The sequence below is a fragment of the Dama dama genome, chromosome X (assembly GCF_033118175.1).
Source record: "Dama dama isolate Ldn47 chromosome X, ASM3311817v1, whole genome shotgun sequence".
In the NCBI taxonomy this organism is placed as follows: Eukaryota; Metazoa; Chordata; class Mammalia; order Artiodactyla; family Cervidae; genus Dama; species Dama dama.
The window spans coordinates 122539174-122562600 of record NC_083714.1 but is presented as its reverse complement, the minus strand read 5'-3'; the positions used below and the strand labels follow the sequence as shown (position 1 = coordinate 122562600).

The 23427-nt window shown below is 38.0% G+C and overlaps 1 protein-coding gene across 5 annotated transcripts in view; it reads right to left on the bottom strand.

Annotated features, from left to right (window-relative positions):
* The window catches only part of TAB3 (TGF-beta activated kinase 1 (MAP3K7) binding protein 3), a 90572-nt gene that overhangs the window by 4193 nt on the left and 62952 nt on the right, over positions 1-23427 (bottom strand). For 2 of the 5 annotated variants that reach the window (XM_061137104.1, XM_061137105.1), the window contains 3 exons: positions 19790-19883; positions 16369-16452; positions 8791-8892 (listed from right to left, as the gene is read on the bottom strand). In XM_061137104.1, the coding sequence (XP_060993087.1) occupies positions 8791-8892; positions 16369-16452; positions 19790-19883 (280 nt within the window). Of the gene's footprint in view, positions 1-194; positions 5250-8780; positions 8893-16368; positions 16453-19789; positions 19884-23427 lie in introns of all 5 variants that reach the window. The other 3 variants (XR_009692023.1, XM_061137106.1, XM_061137107.1) reach the window with 3 other exon arrangements.

The following is a 23427-nucleotide window of genomic DNA, read 5'->3' as shown; positions in this document are numbered from 1 at the left end:
GAAGTACAATCCAAATGGAAATTGAAAATTACCCCCCGCCGCAAGCAAGGGAAAAGGTTTTGTGAAATGAGAAAACCAAGTCGTATGCACAGCTGCTAGAAATGAAGAACCAAACAGTAAGTTTATGATACACAATCTAATTTGTTCTCAACTATTTTATTCCTCTAAGTAGCTAGAAGTCCAACACAGACTACCTTCCAAGTTTATTGTCTCTAGGTGCACAGTGACTGCTGCTGCTGCTGCTAAGTCGCTTCAGTCGTGTCCGACTCTGTGTGACCCCACAGACGGCAGCCCACCAGGCTGCCCCATCCCTGGGATTCTCCAGGCAAGAACACTGGAGTGGGCTGCCATTTCCTTCTCCAATGCGTGAAAGTGAAAAGTGAAAGTGAAGTCGCTCAGTTGTGTCTGACTCTTCGCGACCCCAGGGACTGCAGCCCAGTCCATGGGATTTTTCAGGCCAAGAGTACTGGAGTAGGTTGCCGTTGCTTTCTCCACAGATATGCTCTATTCCAGTCAAATGGAAAAAAAAATGTTATACAGCATGTTAAACTCTACCTTCTAAGTTCTCCCTCACAACCTCAGCCTGCCAGTGACTCCCACCACCCACAGTACTAGCCATAGTATATCAAACATCTCATAAAATGTGTGCCTTCTTCCTTGAGACTTTCAGCTCCAAAATATGCATGTTTTTAACAATCATGGTTTGTCAGTGGTGCGACAGTTCATAAAAGTTTCTCCCAGAAAGAAATATAAAACAGAAATATAGAAGACTGTGGTTTTTCATGAAGCTAAATTCATTCAATATGACTTTTATCCTCAATTCTTCCCTGCCTTTTGTCAATAAATTTAAAGATCTTTCAGATGTGAGTTATTAAACATGTCTATACCTGGCAATATAAAATGCTGGCAGCCTTATGCTGGTCCTCAGGATTTAAAAAAAACTTAAAATTTACATTCCTCCTAGGTCCTCATTCTCTCTGGCCTTGTACTCAAAAAGGTTCTTTGCTTTTAGAGTTGCCTTCCATGAACAGTACCTACTGAAAGTGGGGTTAGGGACTAGCAGGCTCCCAAGTTCCAGCTGGAAAACCACCCTGGAATCTGAACAAGGTCAGCAGGCTGGCGAAATCTACCCATACACCTAGAAATCCTCACTAAAAACTGCAAATGGAATTAAGATCTAAGGTAAGCAGCCTTCCTAAGCAGGTGACAAAAGAAATTGAGATCTGAGGAAGCTTTAATCAGTTACCATCTGGGGTTAAGCACACTGCCCATTGGAAATATGCTTTATCAGTTGGTCTTTAATGACAAATCGCTGTGTGACTATTCCCCAAGAGGTAACGAGAAATGAGTTCTAGACCCTGAATCTTTTTGCAGGTATAGTAAGGCTCAGGCTCAATCAGGAAGGTGTTCTCAACCTTCCAGTAGAACAGAAAAACATTGGCTTTTCCAGCCTATTCTTGACTATAAAAAGGAGATGGGTTTGTTGACTCTGGCTTCAACTATTGCTTTTAACTGCCCATTAGCGTCCACCTTGTATCTTTTGGCTTGATGAAGTAATAGTTGTATTTTATGGCATGCCCAGAATTTAAACAGAAAATTATTTTCTGCCTGTTTGGGCTTCCTCCTTCCCCTTTAGTCTGTATTGTGCATCTGTATCAACCCAACCTCCTTAGGAGATACTATTCCTTCTCAATCTTGTAGAGGGTCAGGATGACCCACTCCTCACTTTGTACATGCAGTTCTGGATTGTATAAACTGTTGACACATCATCTGAAGTATAATCCTTTGTCTAAAACAACTTACAGAACTGTGCTTGGACACCTAACAGTCCTCACAGCTTTCTGTTTCCCAGGTTATAATCCTCAGGTAGGTTCAAATAAATTTTCCATTTCTTTCTCAGATCAACTACTGATTTTTTCATTAATATATGCATAGTGAAGCTGGCAGGATATCAGAGATGCTCACGAGGACAGCTGGAGTCTACCCTGAATCAGCACTCGATGCCAACATGGGTCCATTAAGCCCCACCAGCTTCTTGGTCCTTCTTAGGTGTTCCAGTGAGTTCTTCTGATATCTGGATCTCATTGCCTTGATAATCCTAAAAAATTTTATTTGAGCTGTTTTTATTTAAGACTTGGACTCTTAAGAGTCCCACATGCATTTCCTATGCAAGGACGGAGGGGATCTTGGGCGGAGACACAGGGAAACACAGGTGGTTGCGTTTTTGGTAAACTGGCCTAAATAAAGAAAAAAAAAGTTGCTATATGGCTGGAAAAAAAAAAAAACTTCTGGTAGTAAAACAAGAGACTGCATTATTTAGCTCCTAAGAACACAGGACATTTGCTCCTTTCAGCCATGTGGCATTCTCAGGTGACTGACAACCTAGCGTTAGTGTCTGAAGATCAATCCTTGTGACTGGCAGTGGTGGTCCAGCAGGGGAACTGCACTGCAACCGTAAAGTAAATACTGCTCTTCTAAGGATGCACATGCTAAGGATAAATCATCCAGTGCTCTGATGACCCACAGGCATAGTAGACTGTCAAGAGGGAGAAACTGAGCCAAGGGCAACTCTTTGGGGAACTACAGTCAGAAGCAGCATCTATCTGATCCACCACAAGGTCCTCAGAAAGCTCAGATCACATGCATATTGAAATGAGACCGCTGAATCAGTACTGGAACCTGTGCCTCAGGCCCCACAGCTTCCAGGCGGACAGCAACCTACTGGATACCAGCTGGGTTTCTGTATGCTCACAAGTACTTACATAATTAGGAATTAAAGGAAATCCCGCCCTGGAATGGCCAAGATGGGATTCTTGGGCACTCCAAAACTGCACTCAGAGAAAGCCCAGCAGAACAGGCTTGTCATGTCACTCTCTCCTGGATCCCTGCCTGCAGGGTCTACTGGAAATAAAAGTGATGAGAGTCGTTCTCTTTTCCAAACTGAGGTTAGCAGGAGAAAATATAGGGCTAGCTCCTTGGATCCTTTAAATTGGTTAAGTCTTCTAAATTGTTAACATTTAAGCGAGTTCTCATCCTGAAGTACTGTATTAATAGCTATTTTAATTGGTATGCAGAAGGCCCCAAAACTCCCAAAATAACCTCAATGAAAGATTTATTGTTGAAGGCTAAAAGTTAATGATATAAAAGGTACCTAAACAAAAACTTTATAAGCTGACATAATTATGCTCTCCTCTGTCCTTTGAGTCCTTGTATTCTAGTAATTCTCTGAATTACCCTTCCACTCTGAAGAGAGTAGTAAATGATTAGAAATGATACCACCTAAGACTGTACGCAAGCGTCTTCAGATCAAAGGCCAAACTGAGTGCTCTAGGTAAAGAATTTCTTAAACCCAGCATGGATCCTCAAAGGTTTTTGTAAACAGATAATCAAGATGGGAGGCCACTTCTGACTAAACTGACATGTATCTGATATTGAGAGCCTGACTGGATTTTTTTTTTTGCCTTCTCCCCAAACTAAACGGGACTTTCTCAGGTGGCTGAGTAGCAAAGAATCTGTCTGCCAATGCAGGAGACACAAGAGGCACGGGTTTGATCCCTGGGTCGGGAAGATCTCCTGGAGAAGGAAATGGCAACCAACTCCAGTATTCTTGTCTGGGAAATCCCATGGACAGAAGAGCTGGGTGGGCTACAGTCCATGGAGTTGCAAAAGTCAGACATGATTGAATGAATGGGCATGCACGCACAAAGTTAAATGAGGAAATGAGAAATATTCTACCAAAGGTGGATGGGCATATCAGTCCTTTGATGTCATTAAGGTGGCCATGCACTTCTTTGAGAAATTAAAAAGAGCTGTGCTTGTTTTACAAAACAAGTTTTTACAGAACTAGAGGTGTGGTTCCAGGAACAGTCCAAAGCCCACAATCCTTTAACATGCCCCAAATCTCTTCTATTTATCTTAAGAGGCTTGTGTTAATAAAAAAAAGAAACTGGGTTATCATGTATGTCCACAGTTTGTCATGTCAGCATTTCCTGATTGGCAAACAGTTCATAATTACTTGTTTCTTAAGTTTTTGCTAGAAACTAAGGTTTCTAATAAAGAAAACATCTTTGTATGCGATTAGGATGGGGAACACATGTAAATCCATGGCTGATTCATGTCAATGTATGGCAAAAACCACTACAATATTGTAATTAGCCTCCAACTAATAAAAATAAATGAAAAAAATGTAAAATAAAAAAAGGAAGAAAAAGGTATAGGAAACAAAAATGTGTTTTGTTAATGGAATGGGAAGTAATTTTGTCATAAAACTGGTTATTTCTAAATGGGAAAGAAAATAAGGGACAAATTAATATGAATATAGAAAGTTGAAGAAAGTTTATGAGAAAAGAATCTTTAGAAAGGAATTCTATGGGTGGTCAGGACTAAGTAAATTTGAGTATATGAATTTTAATATTAAAGGGAAAAATGGTACAAAACCTGAATTTGGTTTTCAAAATTTTCTTCTAATATTAATCTGCTTCTGATAACATATTGTAAAGTTCCTTTACATTTTAAGCAATGTGTTATACCTTTCTGTATTTGGTTTTGAAATCTTTTATTGTCATTTTGACTAAGGGAAAATAAGCATTGCTTCACAGTAATCGTGAAGCATGATCACGAAGTATTCGTGATCCCGTTTGTGACTAAGTGCTTTGAAACCTTAATATTTTTGACAAAATTCCTTAAGATCACATTCTAAGTGAAATTCATTTGACTTCTTAGGTAACTTGAGGTTTTTCCAAAGGGCCCCTGGAACACCTCAAGAGAAGTGTTTACTTATCAAAGAAAAGATAATAAATTAATTAGGCTTATCTGGTATGTTAAATTACATGGGAAGCATGGTCAAATGGTGACAAATCTTAGGTTATATTATGTGGGTAGATGTTATTTATATAGATACTCTAGAAATTATATTGAGTGCCTAAAAGTCTGGTACATGGTACACACTAGCAAAATGTTATCAGTCATAATTCTAGTTATTATCATAAATCGTGGTATTCCACAGAAATAGGAAAATATTTGTTCATTTGCACTGTAGTCAGATCTTTTAAAGATGCCTTTTTAAGTCCTGTAGAGACCTTTACTGCTTTATTCTTTTTTTTTCCTTTTTAGAGATAATTTATTTCAGTTTCCACCTTCTGACAATCTGAGATGCAATATATGGACTTTTTTTTCTTCACAGGAAACAGCTTTGATTTTTAGCGCTGTTTTGAGAGCTCAATCTTGATACTGCTTTATTCTGATGCATTCTGCAAAAAAAAAAAAAATGCTTCATCTTCACGAAGATATATAGAAAGGACTTTCTCATTGGTATAGATAGGTTTCTATTAACTTTCAGATCATACCACTGAACTGGCTAAGAAATTAAAAGAATGACAAGCCTGATGGCTTCTTAAATCTGATTAACAGAATAACAAGATCAAAGAATAGTCACATAGGACTCAGTGAATTGATGAACATAAGTATTTTTCCCTCTGAAATATTTTGGGTTTTAACTTGTATTTTCCATATATAAGGAAACCCTTCCCTTCAAGCTAATTATGACTTACAGCAACTTTCAAGCACAGTCAACTTAAAAGAGTCAGTATGATAAATTATACTTATGTAAATAATCAGGCCAAGTTTACTGAAGCCAGACTTATTTTGCAAATCTTAATTTGGTGATATTCTATAAAAATGAGGGTAGTTTTAGAGGGAAAAATTCTACTAAGGACATTATGTTCTCATGTTGTCTTTAAGGTTTTTGTATTTATTGCCCAAGACTAATTACTGTAAAGGTTGTTTCAGTAATCTGTCTTTGGATGAAGATCAAATGCCCCATGACCTGCAACGAGGAGAGTATGCATACTGGAAAATACATTAGATAAAGGATTCTTTACAGCCACACTGGAAGGGGCTGTATCAGGCTCTGCAACTCCTACTTCTGACACCCCAAACTGAGGAAGACCAGTGTTGCCAGATCACCAGGATGAGAAGACACGCAGGAAGTAGACAGCTGATCCAAGATGCTGGGCCAGGCCAGTATGCCAATTAATAATTGTTCACATGTTTGCTTAATGAACCCAATGGTATTCTTCCTTATAACTGTGCTTTGACCTCAAATGGATGGAACAGTCCTCAGTACTTTCTGAAAGACTCTCCCAGATTATAATTCTCAGGTTGGCTCAAATAAAATTTTTCATTTCTTCTGCAGAACAACTATTTTTTTTTTTTGCATCGACAGGCTCACGACTCCTAAAGATGTAATAGTTGTATCTTTTGTCTTATATGGAAGAATAAAAGACACTTCTGTTGAAGCTTCTGTTTGAGGAAAAATGTGCTGTATACCATTTCCATAAAAGGTCCTCTCTTGAATAGTAGTCTTTATGCTTTTCTAGGGCAGGCAACTTGTTATTTTGTGAAGAATTTATCACAGTCAGAAAAGTTCAGATGTTAAACCCATAAACTGTTATATTCCATCTTTCTGTGCTAACTAACTCCAAACACAGCTTTCAGTTTTAGATTGTGGCAACGCAAATGTTTAATATGTAAAGGTTTTTCAAACTCCTTTTTTCTAACCTACAGAAATAACTGGAAAATCTTTTAAACTAACTAATCTAGGGTACCTGGGGCTCTCTTCACTGTTTTGACTGTAGGGGAGAAAAATTTTTTTTCCTCTACCTTTCTGAGTTCTTGGCTGAGACACCCCTGCAATAAAAGATTAAAGTTTATTAACATGTATACGCCTGTATACATGAGTGATACCCAGCAAAACTGAGTAACTTGCTGGGATGGCTGAAATCTTAGCATCTTCAGCTAAGACAGAAGAGGTTAGAGTGTGTATGGGAGTTTACCAGGAAAAGCAGAGTAAATAAGCACAAGGTTTAGTCAGTGCCTTCTCCATTGATGCTCTTGTCATTTACAGTCACAAGGGAGACACAGAAGGAGACTGCCTTTTTAATGTAAATGTCCCTTACAAAAGGGTGTAACTAATATTCTGTTTTCCAAGCTTTCTAGCATCTGCAGTTGCTCAGAATAATCCTAATGCCAAAGAGGCATATTTTGGGATGGCATGTTCTGTTACCCTTCAATACCATAACAATGTAATTTGGAATAGCAAGTCATGCTGAATTAACTAATCAAAAAATATGTAAAAGGCATCTAAGAATTATTGTTGGTCCAAAAAAAAGACACTGCTCATTTCATCATAGAGTGCATGCTTGTGTGTTAAGTCACTTAAGTTGTGTCCAACTCTCTGTGACCCTGGGGACTGTAACCTGCTAGGCTCCTCTGTCCATGGAATTCTCCAGGCAAGAATCCTGGAGTGGGTTCCTGGAGTGCCATGCCTTAAATCTCCTTCAAGGGATCTTCCTGACCCACAGATCAAACCAGTGTCTGTTGGGTCTCCTGCATTGCAGGTGGGTTCTTTACCACTAGCGCCACATTCCCTGCTGGCTCAGATGGTAAAGAATCCATTTGCAATGCAGGAGATCCAGGTTTGATCCCTGGGTTGGGAAGACACCCTGGGGAAGGGAGTGGGTTCCCGCTCCAGTATTCTTGCCTGGAGAATTCCATGGGCAGGAGCCTGGGGGGCTACAGTCAGTCCACGGGGTCGCAAAGAGTCAGACACTGCTGAGCAACTAACAGTCATTGTAGAGAAACTGCTTTAATAAAAGCAAGTAAAGTCCCAAAGACATTTTAGATGTTTGCTTTCATTTGACCTAAGGTGTGAAATGTTTTATGGAATATTAAAAAGCAAAGATGTCTCATGCCTCGTGGAAAACAAAACATCTAAAGAATATGCATATTTATATACAAATAAGAACTGAACGTTTAAGACTATTTTAAAATGGATTAAACTTAATAGGCTAATTTTTCGTAAAAATGACTGTCCTTACAAATGTCAAAAGTTAGCAACTTACAGGTTAATCCATATTGTTTATATTATATAATAATGGGAACACAGGAGAAACTGATCAAAAGGATGCAACTCAAACTGTAAACAATTCTCAACATTTTCTATAGTTTTACAGATAACCTCATAGAAAATTATTTTTCAAATAACTGGAAATATGCCAACTAGGCAAAGAAAGGAGGATTTGTTCTGTAATTATATGAAGTACAGTGTAGTTTCATGCTTGGTTTGTTCCTATAGTGGAGACCTTTTCACCTAGTTATATACTATTTCTGCATTAAGGGGAATTTAAGAAGTATCAAGTGTGGCCTTGTTTTCTGTGTTGAGTGTGTTAGTCACTCAGTCATGTCCAACTCTTTGCAACCCCATGGATTGGGACATGCCAGGCTTCTCTGTCTATGGAGGTCTCCAGGCCAGAATACTGGAGTGGATTGCCATTTCCTTATCCAGGGGATCTTGCCAACTCAGGGATCAAACCTGGGTCTCCCGCATTGCAGGCAGACTCTTTATTGTCTGAGCCACCTGGGAAGACTAGACACTATTATTTTACAAGAATCTGTCCAATATGGTGGGTCACTAGCCACTTGATATGCAGTCACTCTGAATTGAGATGTACTGTAAGTAGAAAATATATACCAAATTTTGAAAAGTTAGTATGAAATAAAGGTAAAAAAAAAAAAAAAAAACACTTCACTCTTATAAAACTTTGGCTAAGAGAAAATTTTAAATCATGTATGTGGCTCTAATTGTGTTGCTATTAGACTGCACAGCCTTAGAAACTCAGTAAAGAGTAATGTCTTAAAGGAAAAAAAGGTTGACCTTTACTTATGATAACTCTACATGGGTTAACACATGTGGTTGGACACTGCACAAAGTCTAGACATACAAGTACAAACCATCTGCAGCTGCTGCCTGGGTGTCATGGACGTCCTCCTGTACTCTGGAGGTCACGCTAATTCTTCGGGCTTTTCTCTCAATTGTGCAGGGGTCTGATGAGTCTGCATGAGAAGAAGCAAAGCCAGGAAGAAGGGATCAAGCCGTTCATTAGAAGAGAGTGGACAGGCTCTCAAGAATCTTTCACAGGATACATGCAGTATTTATTCTTTGTGTTACTTGATGCTACCATTAGTTCTCCCAGGAAGGCAAGGGCCATATTTAATACTGCTTTTACAACCTATCCAGAATGGCTCTTAAAAGTTTTTTCATCCTCTCTCATTACTTGGAATGCATGCCTGATTTCACCAATTTCCCAGGCTCGAGTGAGTTGGAGTGCAAACTTAGTGCTAATAATTAAATGTCAGTATGAACACAAAATTTGGGACATTATACTTGAGAAATTCCCTGATTAACCAACAGTTACTAGAAAATTATGGGTTTAAAGTCCACTATCCACATTAAAGGTAACAGTAGACTACAGCATTTTATGAATAAAGAACCAAAATAGTACTTGAAAAATCAAAACCAACTCAAATATTATGTACTGGTAACACATATTCCCCAGTTTTTCATAAATTCCAGTTACCTATATGTGCAAAAGTCCAGCAGCCCTCACAACATGGACTGAAGGCATACCCCTTTCTGGCTAGAATACTGTTTTTATTAATTTTTAGGTAATCAGTAAACCGTGTTTTGTATTAAGTAAAAACAGTAGAGTCTGGCTGCAATGCGGGAGACCCAGATTCGATCCCTGGGTCAGAAAGATCCCCTGGAGAAAGAAATGGCAACTCACTCCAGTATTCTTGCCTGGGAAATCCCATGGTCAGAGGAGTCTGGTGGGCTACAGTCCATGGGATCACAAACAGTTGGACAGGACTGAGCGACTAACACATACACAAAAGTCAAAAAAGGCAGACTTCATATTATTTAACCTTAAGAAACAAAAATTTTAAATTTTGTAATCAGCTCTGAGCCTATAAGCAGTCCTCTAGTTCAACCAACCTTTGAAGATCAGTGTTTCACAAATGCCAAGTGTTGTGAAGCAGAGTAAACATCTCCTTTAGGCTCCTAAGAATAAGTTCTATTTCTTAGATTTGTAACCCCCTTTATAGCATCACATACCTCCTTCTCACTGATTCTTATAACAACCCTGTACAGAAGCTAAATATTTGGACTGATCACCTCTATTTATGTACAAACTGGATATAAACAAGGTCAGGTGGCCAAGACAACCAGAACCAGTGCTAAAGTTGTATGACAGCAAGGTCAGTGCCCTCTCCACTGTAAGTCACGGTGGGGGGCATACTTTCTGAATCAGCTGAAGAGCTTACACACACGTTGCTTAACTGCAAAGTCTAGTCCAAAAAGGTTTCTCTGTCTTTCCTTCTTTCTCTTATCACACCTCTTATTCAGATAAACATCTATATTCCACTTGGTTATTCTAAGTCTTGTGCATTTCCATATGAATTTCAGAATCAGATTAATGCACACCAAAAAAAGAAAAGTTAGTTAAAATTGGTATTTCATCAATATGAAAAGAATAGGTATCTTAACAATACTGATTAAAAAAGACATGGTTTATGACTTCATGTAGGCATTGTTTGATTTCTTTTGGTAGTGTTTAATCATATTCAATATACATATCTCTGGTTAAATTTATTTAGTAAGTGTGTCACTTATTCTAATTGTTTCTGGGTATCTCTAGATTTTCTTCACAAATAATCATGTCATCTGGAATGGCTGCTGAATTCTATCAGATGTTTTTTCCTGTATAATGAAATGATATTGTATGCTTTTTCTCCTCTACTTTCTGAACATTGCATTCTTGAGCTAAACCCAAGTTGGTCATGATATATTATCTTTTTTATATTGTGAATATTTTATTCGATTTTTTTGTTTGGCTTTTATGTTCATGACGATTTGATTTGTAAGTCTGTTTTCTTTTTGGGAGGTAGGTAATGTGCATCAGGTTTTGGAATCAGAATCCTACTGGCTTCATAAGAAAATTAGATGCTTTCCTTTCTTCTCTGTTTCCTCAGAGTTTGTATGATTGGTATTATCTCTTCATTTTTTTTAATCTCTTCATTAAATACTTGATATCTATGGGGATCACTAGTGTAACCATCTAGTTATGAAGTTTTCATTGTGGGGAAACTTTTGATAATGGATTCAATTTCTTTAATTACATACACAACTATTAAGTTATTTCATCCTATCTTTTCATTTCTGATTTTGATAATCTGTTTTTTTCCTGTTTTTTTTATCCTTCGAAGATCAAATGTTTGGTTTTGATAACTTTCTCTGTTGTTTTTGTGAGATCAATGGTTCTTGTCTTGATTCTTAGGTAGAATTGTATGTCACTGATATTAGATTTCCTTGTCTTACATGAGCATTTAAAGCTATAAAGTTCCTTCTATGCACTACTGTAAAGAATCTGGCCTTGCTCAAAGAGAGGTCTAGCTTTGTCCCTAGCTCCTGGAAGATTACCTCTAAAATTTTGAAATTTCCCAAGAGACAGAAGTATTTTTATTAAATATGGTGGGCCCTCCAAACCATAGAATTTATGCTAAAAAGGTGGTGCACACTGGATATATTCCTTAAATAGGATGATTCTTCCATGACAGCCCTTGAATCAATTCACTGGATTACCACTAGGTAATCCAGTAGACACAAATCTGGTACTTGGTAGTCATCCATTAAGATTCTTCTTCACACTGTTTTTAGACAGCAGGAGGCTATTTTAAATTCAGGTCAGTTGAAATATCCATAGTACTATTAAACAATGGAAAGAACATGTACTTCATTGAAACCTATAAATGAAATACGTAAAACATTTTGTACTGAGTGTTGCACACAAAGCTGTTCAACCAAAATTTAAGTACTGTAGGGCAGCTAACATTATTTGTGTAGAATTTTCAATTCTGCTTTAAGTTTTGAGATTATAAAATGTTACATCCTTAGGTAATGCATTTTCCATTATCAATATTATGTCTTTATGATCAGTCTATTTTGAGTTGCTTAAAGCAAAAAAAGATTAACCAAAAGAGATTAAGATATGAAATGCATAGTTCACGACATTCTTGAGAATTACTAGAATGGAGAAGAAAATGATTAATTGGAACTTCAGTATATCACACAGAAATGATTTAAGAATTATGCAAAAGTGACCCCTCCAAATCTTGCTTATGTAGCATTTATTTTGTCCTTGATGAGGAGACACCTAGTGTCAATCTAATTGCTATGCCCACCTGTTAAATACCCAAGGATTCTTTTGTGGCCTTTCAAATAATCCTAGATTTACTGCACATCAAAGTTTCCATTTTAAAATAACATTTAAATTCCCATCATATTGTTAGAACTATCTTTTAGGACTATAGTCTTTACAGTGCTGACTGCATTTGTAACATTCACCACCTAACACCCTTTTGCAACTTATTTTCGGGGAAGGGAGACAACACAGCAGAGTAAAAAGACTTGAGCTCACATCCTCTCACAAAGACACCAAAATCACAAATAACTGCTGAACAACCTGTGACAGGAAAGACTGGAACCTACCAACAAAGATATTCTACGTTCAAAGACAAAAAAAAGCAGCCACAACAAGATGGTATGAAGGACACTTTCACAATATAATGACATCTCATAACCACCAGGAGGGCAACCCACAAACTGAAAAATAATTTTACTGCTGAGGTTCTCTCACAGGAGTGAGGGAGTGTAAACTGGTACAGCAGCTGTGGAAAACAGTATGGAGATTTCTCAAAAAAAAAAAAACAAAAACAAAAAACAAAAAACCCAACACACAAAAAACAGACCTACCATATGATCCAGCAATCCCACTTCAGGACATATATCTGGAGATATATGACTTAAATAACTCATAACTTCATAAAACAGTGCTGGAATGAACACTGGGGTGCATGTGTTTCTAACAGCCAGGATACAGAAGCAAATGAAATATCCACTGAGAGAGGAATGGATAAAGAAGATGTGTACAGTGGATATACAGTGGAATATTACTTAGCCATTTGTAGCAACATGGATGGACCTAGAGATGGTCATACATAGGGTATCTCTTATACATGGAATAAAAAAAAAAACTGACACAAACAATTTACAAAATGAAAACAGACTCAAAAACTTCCAAACCAAAGATGTGGTTATGAAAAGGGAAAGGTGGGGATAAATTAGGAGCCTGGGGTTAACAGACACACTACTGTATATAAAGTAGATAACCAACAAAGAACTAGTGCATAGCCCAGAGACTTATACTCTATAATGACCTCTATAATGAAAAGAATGTGCAAAAGAAGAGATATATGTATCTGTAAAACTGAATCACTTTGCTGTATACCTGAAACCAAGTAGGAAAAGGAGTTCATCAAGGCTGTATATTGTCACCCTGCTTACTTAACTTATATGCAGAGTACATCATGAGAAATGCTGGACTGGAGGAAGCACAAGCTGGAATCAAGATTGCCGGGAGAAATATCAATAACCTCAGATATGCAGATGACACCACCCTTATGGCAGAAAGTGAAGAGGAACTAAAAAGCCTCTTGATGAAAGTGAAAGAGGAGAGTGAAAAAGCTGGTTTAAAGCACAACATTCAGAAAACTAAGATCATGGCATCTGGTCCCATCACTTCATGGCAAATAGATGGGGAATCAGTGGAAACAGTGCCTGACTTTATTTTTCTGGGCTCCAAAATCACTGCAGATGGTGATTGCAGCCATGAAATTAAAAGACGCTTACTCCCTGGAAGGAAAGTTATGATCAACCTAGATAGCATATTAAAAAGCAGGGAGGGAGGTGGGAGGGGGGATCGGGATGGGGAATACATGTAAATCCATGGCTGATTCATGTCAATGTATTACAAAAACCACTACAATATTGTAAAGTAATTAGCCTCCAACTAATAAAAATAAATGAAAAAAATAAAATAAAAAGCAGGGCGATTACTATGCCAACAAAGGTCCGTCTAGTCAAGGCTATGGTTTGTAAGTAGTCATGTAAGGATGTGAGAGTTGGACTATAAATAAAGCTGAGCACCGAAGAATTGATGCTTTTGAACTGTGGTGTTGGAGAAGACTCTTGAGAGTCCCTTGGATTGCAAGGAGATCCAACCAATCCATCCTAAAGGAGATCAGTCCTGGGTGTTCATTGGAAGGACTGATGCTGAGGCTGAAACTCCAATACTTTGGCCACCTGATGCAAAGAGCTGACTCATTGGAAAAGATCCTGATGCTGGGAAAGACTGCGGGCAGGAGGAGAAGGGACGACAGAAGATAAGATGGTTAGATGGCATCACCGACTCAATGGACATGGGTTTGGGTGGACTCCGGGAGTTGGGGATGGACAGGGAGGCCTGGTGTGCTGCGGTTCATGGGGCTGCAAAGAGTCTGACACGACTGAGCGACTGAACTGAACTGAAGCAGAAGATATTAAGAGGTGGCAAGAATACATAGAAGAACTGTACAAAAAAGATTTTCATGATCCAGATGATCACGATGGTGTGATCACTCACCTAGAGCCAGACATCATGGAATGTGAAGTCAAGTGAGCCTTAGGAAGCATCACTACAAACAAAGCTACTGGAGGTGATGGAATTCCAGTTGAGCTATTTCAAATCCTCAAAGATGCTGCTGTGAAAGTGCTGCACTCAATATGCCAGCAAATTTGGAAAACTCAGCAGTGGCCACAGGACTGGAAAAGGTCAGTTTTCGTTCCAATCCCAAAGAAAGGCAATCCCAAAGAATGTTCAAACCACCGCATAATTGCACTCATCTCACACGCTAATAAAGTGATGCTTAAAATTCTCCAAGCCGGCTTCAGCAATACGTGAACTTCCAGATGTTCAAGTTGGTTTTAGAAAAGGAAGAGGAACCAGAAATCAAATTGCCAACATCCACTGGATCATAGAAAAAGCAAGAGTTCCAGAAAAACATCAATTTCTGCTTTATTGACTATGCCAAAGCCTATGACTGTGTGGATCACAATAAACTGTGGAAAATTCTGAAAGAAATGGGAATACCAGACCACCTGACCTCCCTCATGAGAAACCTGTATGCAGGTCAAGAAGCAACAGTTAGAACATGGAACAATAGACTGGTTCCAAATAGGAAAAGGAATACGTCAAGGCTGTATATTGTCACCCTGCTTATTTAACTTAAATGCAGTGTACATCATGAGAAATGATGGGCTGGAAGAAGCACAAGCTGAAATCAAGATTGCCAGGAGAAATATCAATAACCTCAGATATGCAGATGCTGCTGCTGCTAAGCCTCTTCAGTCGTGTCTGACTCTGTGCGACCCCATAGACGGCAGCCCACCAGGCTCCCCCGTTCCTGGGATTCTCCAGGCAAGAACACTGGAGTGGGTTCCCATTTTCTTCTTCAATGCATAAAAGTGAAAAGTGAAAGTGAAGTCACTCAGTCGTGTCTGACTCTTTGTGAACTCATGGACTACAGCCTAGCAGGCTCCTCCGTCCATGGGATTTTCTAGGCAAGAGTACTGGCGTGGTTGCCATTGCCTTCTCTTGAGATATGCAGATGACACCACCCTAATGGCAGAAAGTAAAGAAGAACTAAAGAGCCTCTTGATGAAAGTGAAGGATGAGAGTGAAAAAGTTGGCTTAAAGCTCAACATTCAGAAAACTTAAGATCATGGCATCTGGTCCCATCACTTCATGGAAAATAGATGGGAAAACAGTGGAAACAGTGGCTGACTTTATTTTTCTGGGATCCAAAATCACTGCAGATGGTGACTGTAGCCATGAAATTAAAAGACACTTACTCCTTGTAAGGAAGGTTATGACCAACCTAGACAGGATATTAAAAAGCAGAGAGATTACTTTGCCAACAAAGGTCCATCTAGTCAAGGCTATGGTTTGTAAGTAGTCATGTAAGGATGTGAGAGCTGGACTATAAATAAAGCTGAGCACCAGAGAACTGATGCTTTTGAACTGTGGTGTTGGAGAAGACTCTTGAGAGTCCCTTGGACTGCAAGGAGATCCAACCAATCCATCCTAAAGGAGATCAGTCCTGGGTGTTCATTGGAAGGACTGATGCTGAGGCTGAAACTCCAACACTTTGGCCACCTGATGCAAAGAGCTGACTCACTGGAAAAGACCCTGATGCTGGGAAAGATTGAGGGCAGGAGGAGAAGGGACGACAGAAGATACGATGGTTAGATGGCATCACCAACTCAATGGACATGGGTTTGGGTGGACTCTGGGAGTTGGTGATGGACAGGGAGGCCTGGTGTGCTGCGGTTCATGTGGTCGCAAAGAGTCTGACGCGACTGAGCAACTGAACTGAACTTAAAGTTATTTTTAAAAAATAAATTATATATTCCATTTTAGTTACCCTTGACAATAACTCTCAGAGTTAGTTTTTGTAATTTTTAGAAAGTAAAGTTTATCAACAGAATAACATTTAAAATGCTATCTCTAATGGAAATTTCTTTAGCTTTTTAGATGAACTCCCAAATGGCTTTCACATACATTTCTGTGATGTCTGTGACATCTTGCTACTCACCTTTTTTAGGCGGCTTGGGTGGTACAACTGGACCAGGTTCTATGTTGTCATAAAAATTATTCATAGCTTTTGGATCAAAGTTTCCTATAAAGAAAATAAAATCAGCAGGCATTTAGGGGTCTTTCTCCTGTTACATGCATTTTTTTGTTAGGGAAAATACAGGAGGAAAAATAAACACGTAAATAGGGGAGCTGGTTTTCCAGGAGTTTATAATTCATTATAGTATCCTACTGTTCTCTCACTGAAAGTGTTTAAGCATTATGAGAAAAGACCCAAGCATCTTTCTACAATGTATCACCTAAAGGAACATTTTTTGACTATAAAGCTTATCTGTTTTCACAGGATTAAGTATGTGGCACAGCTAGCTAAATGAAGAAGAGAAATCAAAGGTGACTGAACTGATTTCCCTGTTTGTTTTGATGTTAATAAACAAAACCATGACAAAGCTTATGTTTCTGTCTGTTGTATTTACCTTAAATTTTTATTCATTATAAATTCAGGTAAAGAAGCAGCTATACATATACACTGATAAAGATTACTCAAGTTGATATGATATCAGCAGCTCAGGGATTCCAATCTTTAAGAAAAGGAGAATCTTAAACGTTGCCTATGCTGCTGCTGCTGCTAAGTCACTTCAGTCATGTCTGACTCTGTGTGACCCCACAGACGGCAGCCCACCAGGCTCCTCTGTCCCTGGGATTCTCCAGGCAAGTATAGTGGAGTGGGTTGCCATTTCCTTCTCCGAACGTTGCCTACAGACTTATCAATTAAAAAAAAAATGATATGCTGTCAATTTCAGAATAACAGAACAATCTCATCTCTCTCAATTTAAACTGTTTACTCCTTAATACAGTCTTTGTTTCAGCTCCTTTTCCTGACATGATTCCTCTAAGGTCGGTTTTGATCCAATGCCAGCTTTGGGTCCTATGTTCACATCTGTGAAACTGTCACTGCACCCTGCCAGAAGTTCTGCACAATTCCAGTTAAGCTTTTAAACTGTACCCATGCTTATTCACAGAGGATGTTGTGTGGTACTGATAGCTTAAATATATTGAATCTCCTGAATTTTAAACCCAGTTTTTTCCCCCAAGAAAGTTTTGCTCACCAAAAGTAAAAATAAAGCTACCTTTTATCAAGTCATGTACTGATAACTATCAAATCCAAATGCTGCACCTCAGAAAATGTCTAGAATCTCTAGATGAAAAGCTGAGGTTGGAAACTCAGTACAAAATTTTCCAGAGGATGTAAGAATGAAACAGTATAAAATAGATATATTTGGACCCCTTAAGAAGGGAGATTAGAATCTGCCTGCAATGTAGCAGACCCAGGTTCGACCCCTGGGTTGGGAAGACCCCCTGGAGAAGGAAATGGCAACTCACTCCAGTATTCTTGCTGGAGAATTCCATGGACAGAGGTGGGCTACAGTCCATGGGGTCACAAACAGTCAGACACCACTGAGCGACTAACACAGCACCAAAAACAGCTCTTTGTAGCCCACTGGAGACCAAAAACACAGGTAGGTCTTTGTTTATAAAACCTTAAGAACGGTTTTCCTTGCAGTACTTTTATTCCATTTAGGTATGCTGTGTTTAATAATTTTCTGAAAACAAATCCCATGATGGCTCATGAAAGCCATAATGGTACTTAATTTATTAATTAGATCTTTTTATGGTTTAAGATGCTGTTTATGTTATTTCTTCAATTTCTTGAGTTATAGCTGCTGATTTAATTTCTAGATCCTATAAGGCCTTTACTAAAAATATCCTAATGAAATGTTTCAGGGATTCTTGTTTATCTTCAAAGAACACAGAAACAAAATAATGGATGCAGCCTTCTAATATAGTAACAGTAGTTTGTATAATCTCCCATACAGTGTCTTTCACTGCTTTACAGCTACTAGGCTGTAGATTTCCTAGGCTTCTGAAAATAAGGGTACTCAACCAGAGTCCTCAAGTTTCACATGGAAATGTGCTTCTGTCTATTGTACAAAGTTCCATATCTTTTTATTCTCCTGCCTCTACTGTGTAATCTTGCTTTAAAATGGTAACAGGGTACTTGAAAAGAGAGTAGAAGCTCTCTCAGCTGCCATAATTTAGAACAGTAAGTAATGTTGGGTTGGCTGACTTGCACACAGAATTGTTAACAATCACACAATAACGTTAAGGATAGAAAAATAGGACAAAAGCCATATTACAGTGTTAGACCAAGACCTTTTCTTTGTGTGTGTTGACCAGACTTCTATATTGTCTTTCAGAAATAAACTCTACCTGTAATGATGACCTAAAGTGGGGGTGGGCAAACTTCTACTGTAAAGGGCCAGACAATAAACATTTTAAGCTTTGTAGTCCTGAAATACAGTTGTAAGCCCTCAACTGCGGTGTTGAAACACAAAAGCAGGCCCAGACAATATGTAGAGAAATGGGTGTGGCTATGTTCCACTGAAACTATTTACAAAAACAGACAGCAGGCTAGTTTGCTGCACCGCGATCTATAATTTCCTGTTTTCATTTTAGAATGGAGCAAAAAAAGATATTTTAAGAACAGTTAATTTGAGACTAGAATCCTATTAGATGTTTATGATTTTCCTTCGTAGCCCTTTTCAGTTGTTTTCACTGTATCTAATTCACAGCCTCTATGTTTTTGTAGTGTCTGCCCTTGAGTCTTTATAAAGCATCTGCCTATCGTTTTAATAGAAAGAGCAGCATTTCTTACATCCATATCCATTTTAAAAACATTATGTCAGTTACCATCCTTTTGTAATCTAAGCAGGTTTGAGAACGGGCACAGCTGTCTGTTGGTAAGCAGACAATTCAACTGATGGGAGCAATAGTACGTGGACTTGCCAGAATGCAGCCTCATGGCTGGATATTTTACAGAGGAAAATGAAGCATACCTGCTGAGCTGAGTAAATCAAAGTGAATTCAGGGAACTTTTACTGTAGTAGACTTCCATCAGAAAGCCACAAAAATGAAATCTCTAAGATACAGTTGAAAGTTTTCATGTAACAGATAACAAAGAAAACGGCATACAGATTTTCCTTTTAAACTGAGTAATCTGATGTTCTGAGTTGGGATCCCTGTTTGCACAGACATCTTAGATGACTATCACATAAATCTACTGTGTTTTAGAAATAAAACCCAAACAGTTTATGAAATAGTCTATACTAGAAGAGGATAAATATAGAGTGCCACCATCAAACAGTCTAAACAGTAAGAACTTAATGATGAAGTTGTGAAAGTAAAATTATTTTTGATCACCCAAATCTGATCTGACTGTGGGGTGAGGGATGTTTATACCAGGACTGTGATCTTGTAAAAGGTAGTTTTTATCCATTATATCTGTAAAACCAAAATGATTGCCATTGAAGCAGCATAACACACCACAGTATTACTTATGGTTTACCAAATAATCAAGTCTATACCTCTAGATTGAAGGAGGTCAACTTCTTTCAGTGTACAGTCAACATTTATCTGGAGTTGTCTGTTCATGCTTCTCAATCTTGTCATTTCCTCAGGCTAGTAAGAAAGGACCCAAAATAGCAATTGTGGGAAAGTCATTATCAAGCCCAACATTTAAGAACTGGTATTCATGTTAACTGTTCTGATAGGTAATTACCAAGAAAATGGCCTTAATCCCTTAAAGGGCATGTATAAGAAGTCTTTATACTATGTTTTCCAAGGAATAGGTGAAATGGTGACATCAATATGGACACATAAAAACAAAATCCTCATATAATGTGGCAGGGCTATCACACTACACTATGTTCTCTCATACAAATACTACCATATATTAATCACAGAGCATTGAGAATATTTTCTTTCTACATTTGCATGGTAAGGGAAACTAAGCATCAACCTTGTAAACAAGCAGTGTCCATGATTTTAGTCTTGTCAAAGCTGGTAAAAATTACAATGGTACTTCTTTTAATGAATAGTTACTAATTGTCAGGCACTATGGTCACCAGAAGTCTCTCATTCTTGCCTCAAAATAATCTTCCCAGGTAAGTACTGATATCACCCCCAGTGTATATATGATGAAGCTGAGGCACAAACAGTTTATATAATTTTCCAAAGGTTCTTAAAAACTTGTAATGGGCAGATCCAGGATTTATATAGAAGTCTTTTTTAGAAACTTCTCTAGGAATCTTTGCATCTTCTGTTTTTTCTAGATAAAAGGAGGCTAGTAGCCTAGTACATGAAAATTGCGGGAACAAATAGATTCCATTCTCCCCCCAAGTCTGTTTCTTTCCACCTTGACATGAACATGAGATGTTGAAATGTGAAGAGAGCCCTATTTTTCGATTAGGTAAAGCTTTTTAGAAGCCTCTACTTCCCCCAACGTTCTGAATGTCTTTACTATTCACATATATGTACAGTAAAAAATGAAGTTAAGAGTTTAGACTCTAGAAGTAATGAAGCTTTCAGCACAGTACAGCTAGGAAACCAGTTACTAGGGTGACTCTAACTACATGAAGTAAAAGATAAATATTTGCTATCACAGGAAGACAGAAGAAAATCTTCTTCTGTTAAACATGGTGTTTTACTAAAAAGGTAAATATAAAAGTGAAGGAAAATCTGGGAAATGGGTTAATTTCGAATGACGCAAGATACTATCCTGTTAGGACATCTCAGAATATCTGGGGTGGTGTCAAAAATTTTTATAAAGTGATGTAACAGGCAGTCTATAATAAGTGCAACAATCCCTTGGAATGATAGGCGAACAAAAACATCATTGAGAAATACTTATTATGGATTGCTCTTCTCATTCCTATGTTAACATGTAAAATAAATGCTTACACTTTGTCTATATTAACTTAAAAGTGTAAAACACATCTGAGCATTGTAGTAAAGCACTTGTTCAAGGGTTTCAAAAAGTGATGCTATCTTCCTAGGAACATATGAAAGAATCTAGTCTTTGCTTTGTAGAATTCTGGAGAACGTCAAGTACCTGAAGGAGCAAATCCTTCTAACATATTTGCGGGCAGAGGGGGCTATTTCAGGCATATTGGTCTTAAACAGTGAAACTGTGTAATAAGGTATGGAAATAACTATAATAAATGTTATAGTCAAGAGGCCAGTGCACATTTGCTGGTAACAACAAAAAGGCTCTTGTCAACATGCTCATTTCCAAAGACAACAGAACCCTTGGTACTCACTAAACTACAATTTTATCTGTCAGATTCCTATGCCTCCTAACAGCCTTGGAATGAGGGGACAATAGCTGTTTCTGGATCATTACTACTATTTGTAGGAAACTATACTGTACTTTCATGAAGGTGGGGTCAAGATGGGTTTGGTGTAATTTAACCTTGCTTGTTTGTAAAGTTCCAGAATACTTAACATCTGACATTTCTAAGGGAAAAAATAGCCTTTTGTACAAAATGTGGCAGAAATACCTTAATTCACCTGTTCTATCAGTTGGAGAATATTTGTCAGAGAAAAGAAGGTTGAAGACAAGTGATGTTCTTTCATAGTTTGGCCTTGATTATGCATCCGGACTGTGGGTTGGTTGATGCCACCACCCAATTAATCAGAAGACCAATGAAGAGGAAAAAACTTGTGGGGTGGAGTAAGTGGAAGTGCTGATGAGTAAAATCTTGCTTATCCTTCAAGGTATAACTTAAATTTTCCCTTTCTCCATGCAATTGTCACATCTTTGAACTCTACTAGCAAGAAGCTAACTGAGTTCTATCTCAGAACTCTCAAAGTAGTTAATATCATTACCATGCAGTTGGCCAGCACTATTGATTCACTGTGTTACATTAGCTTTTCTTCCCCCATGTACAGGTTCATGGATCTATGTATGTCTTTTTGCATACAGATGTGGTTAAGTGATGGCATCTCTCACAGCATTTAAGAAATGGCTTTGCAAACAACAGCCTGAGAGAAATGATGGCTGTTAGGCATTTTTCACTTCAGTCCTCCTTGGAAAGATTATTTTGCTGATCCTCTAAGTTTCTGTAACCTATAGTTGGTCACAAATATGCATTTCAGTTTGACGAGGCACATGGGTTTCTAACCAGGTTTTCATGCACTACTGGTTAAAGAAGCCATATAAGCATTAGCAATGAGCCTCTAGGAACAAAAAGGGAATTCTGACTAAATGTTTTGACATTTATATGTTATACAGGTTCCTAAAGTGAAAAGAAAATCAAATGTTTTCAAAATATTTCAGATTTAAGCACATTTTTCCACTGTCTTGTAAACCAAAATTCTGTAGTCAGAAGACTATTTGTTAGACATTATATAAACTGTGTAATGTATATTATCGTAGGTTCTTCTGGAAATGTAAAAAAGTTGTATGAGATGGGTAGTCATAGATATTGTAGAAGAGAAACCAAATACAAAGAAAGTAGCTTATCCAAGGAGGTATAAGTGAAATAGGAGAAGAGAGAATCAAAGTCACATGTGCACTGGGAGGGTTTTTTCATCATAAAATTGATTTTGAATTGAAGTATGATGAATCAGGTTTGTAATCAAGTGTCTCCTGTCTCCATAGAGGGATTCTATAGAAGGATAATATATCAGGTTTGTAATCAATAAAACTGTGTCATCTTCTTTCCCTGTCTCCATAGAGGGTTTCTATAGAAGGATAATGAACTAGGTGTGTAATAAATAAGTGTCATCTCCTGTCTCCTTTGTTTGCTGTTGACAGTCTCCTGTTGCCTGTGCCTCCTGTCTATATACACATATTCTATAGAAGGATACTAAATCAGGTTTGTAATCAATACAGCTCCTGTTACCTGTCTACAAAGAGGGATTCTATAGAAGGATAATGAATCAGGTTTCTAATAAGTAAGTCTCCTGTCTCCACAGAGGTATTCTATAGATGCATAATGAATCAGGTTTGTAACTAATGAAAGTGTCTCCTGTATCTTGTCTCCATGGAGAGATTCTAAGGAAGGAAAATGAATCAGATTTGTAATCAATAAGTCTCCTCTCTTCTGTATCCATAGAGCGTTTCTATAGAAGGATAATGAATGAGGTTTGTACACAATAAGCTTCCTGTGTCCATAGAGGGTTTCTACAGAAGGATAATGAATGAGGTTTGCAATCCCTA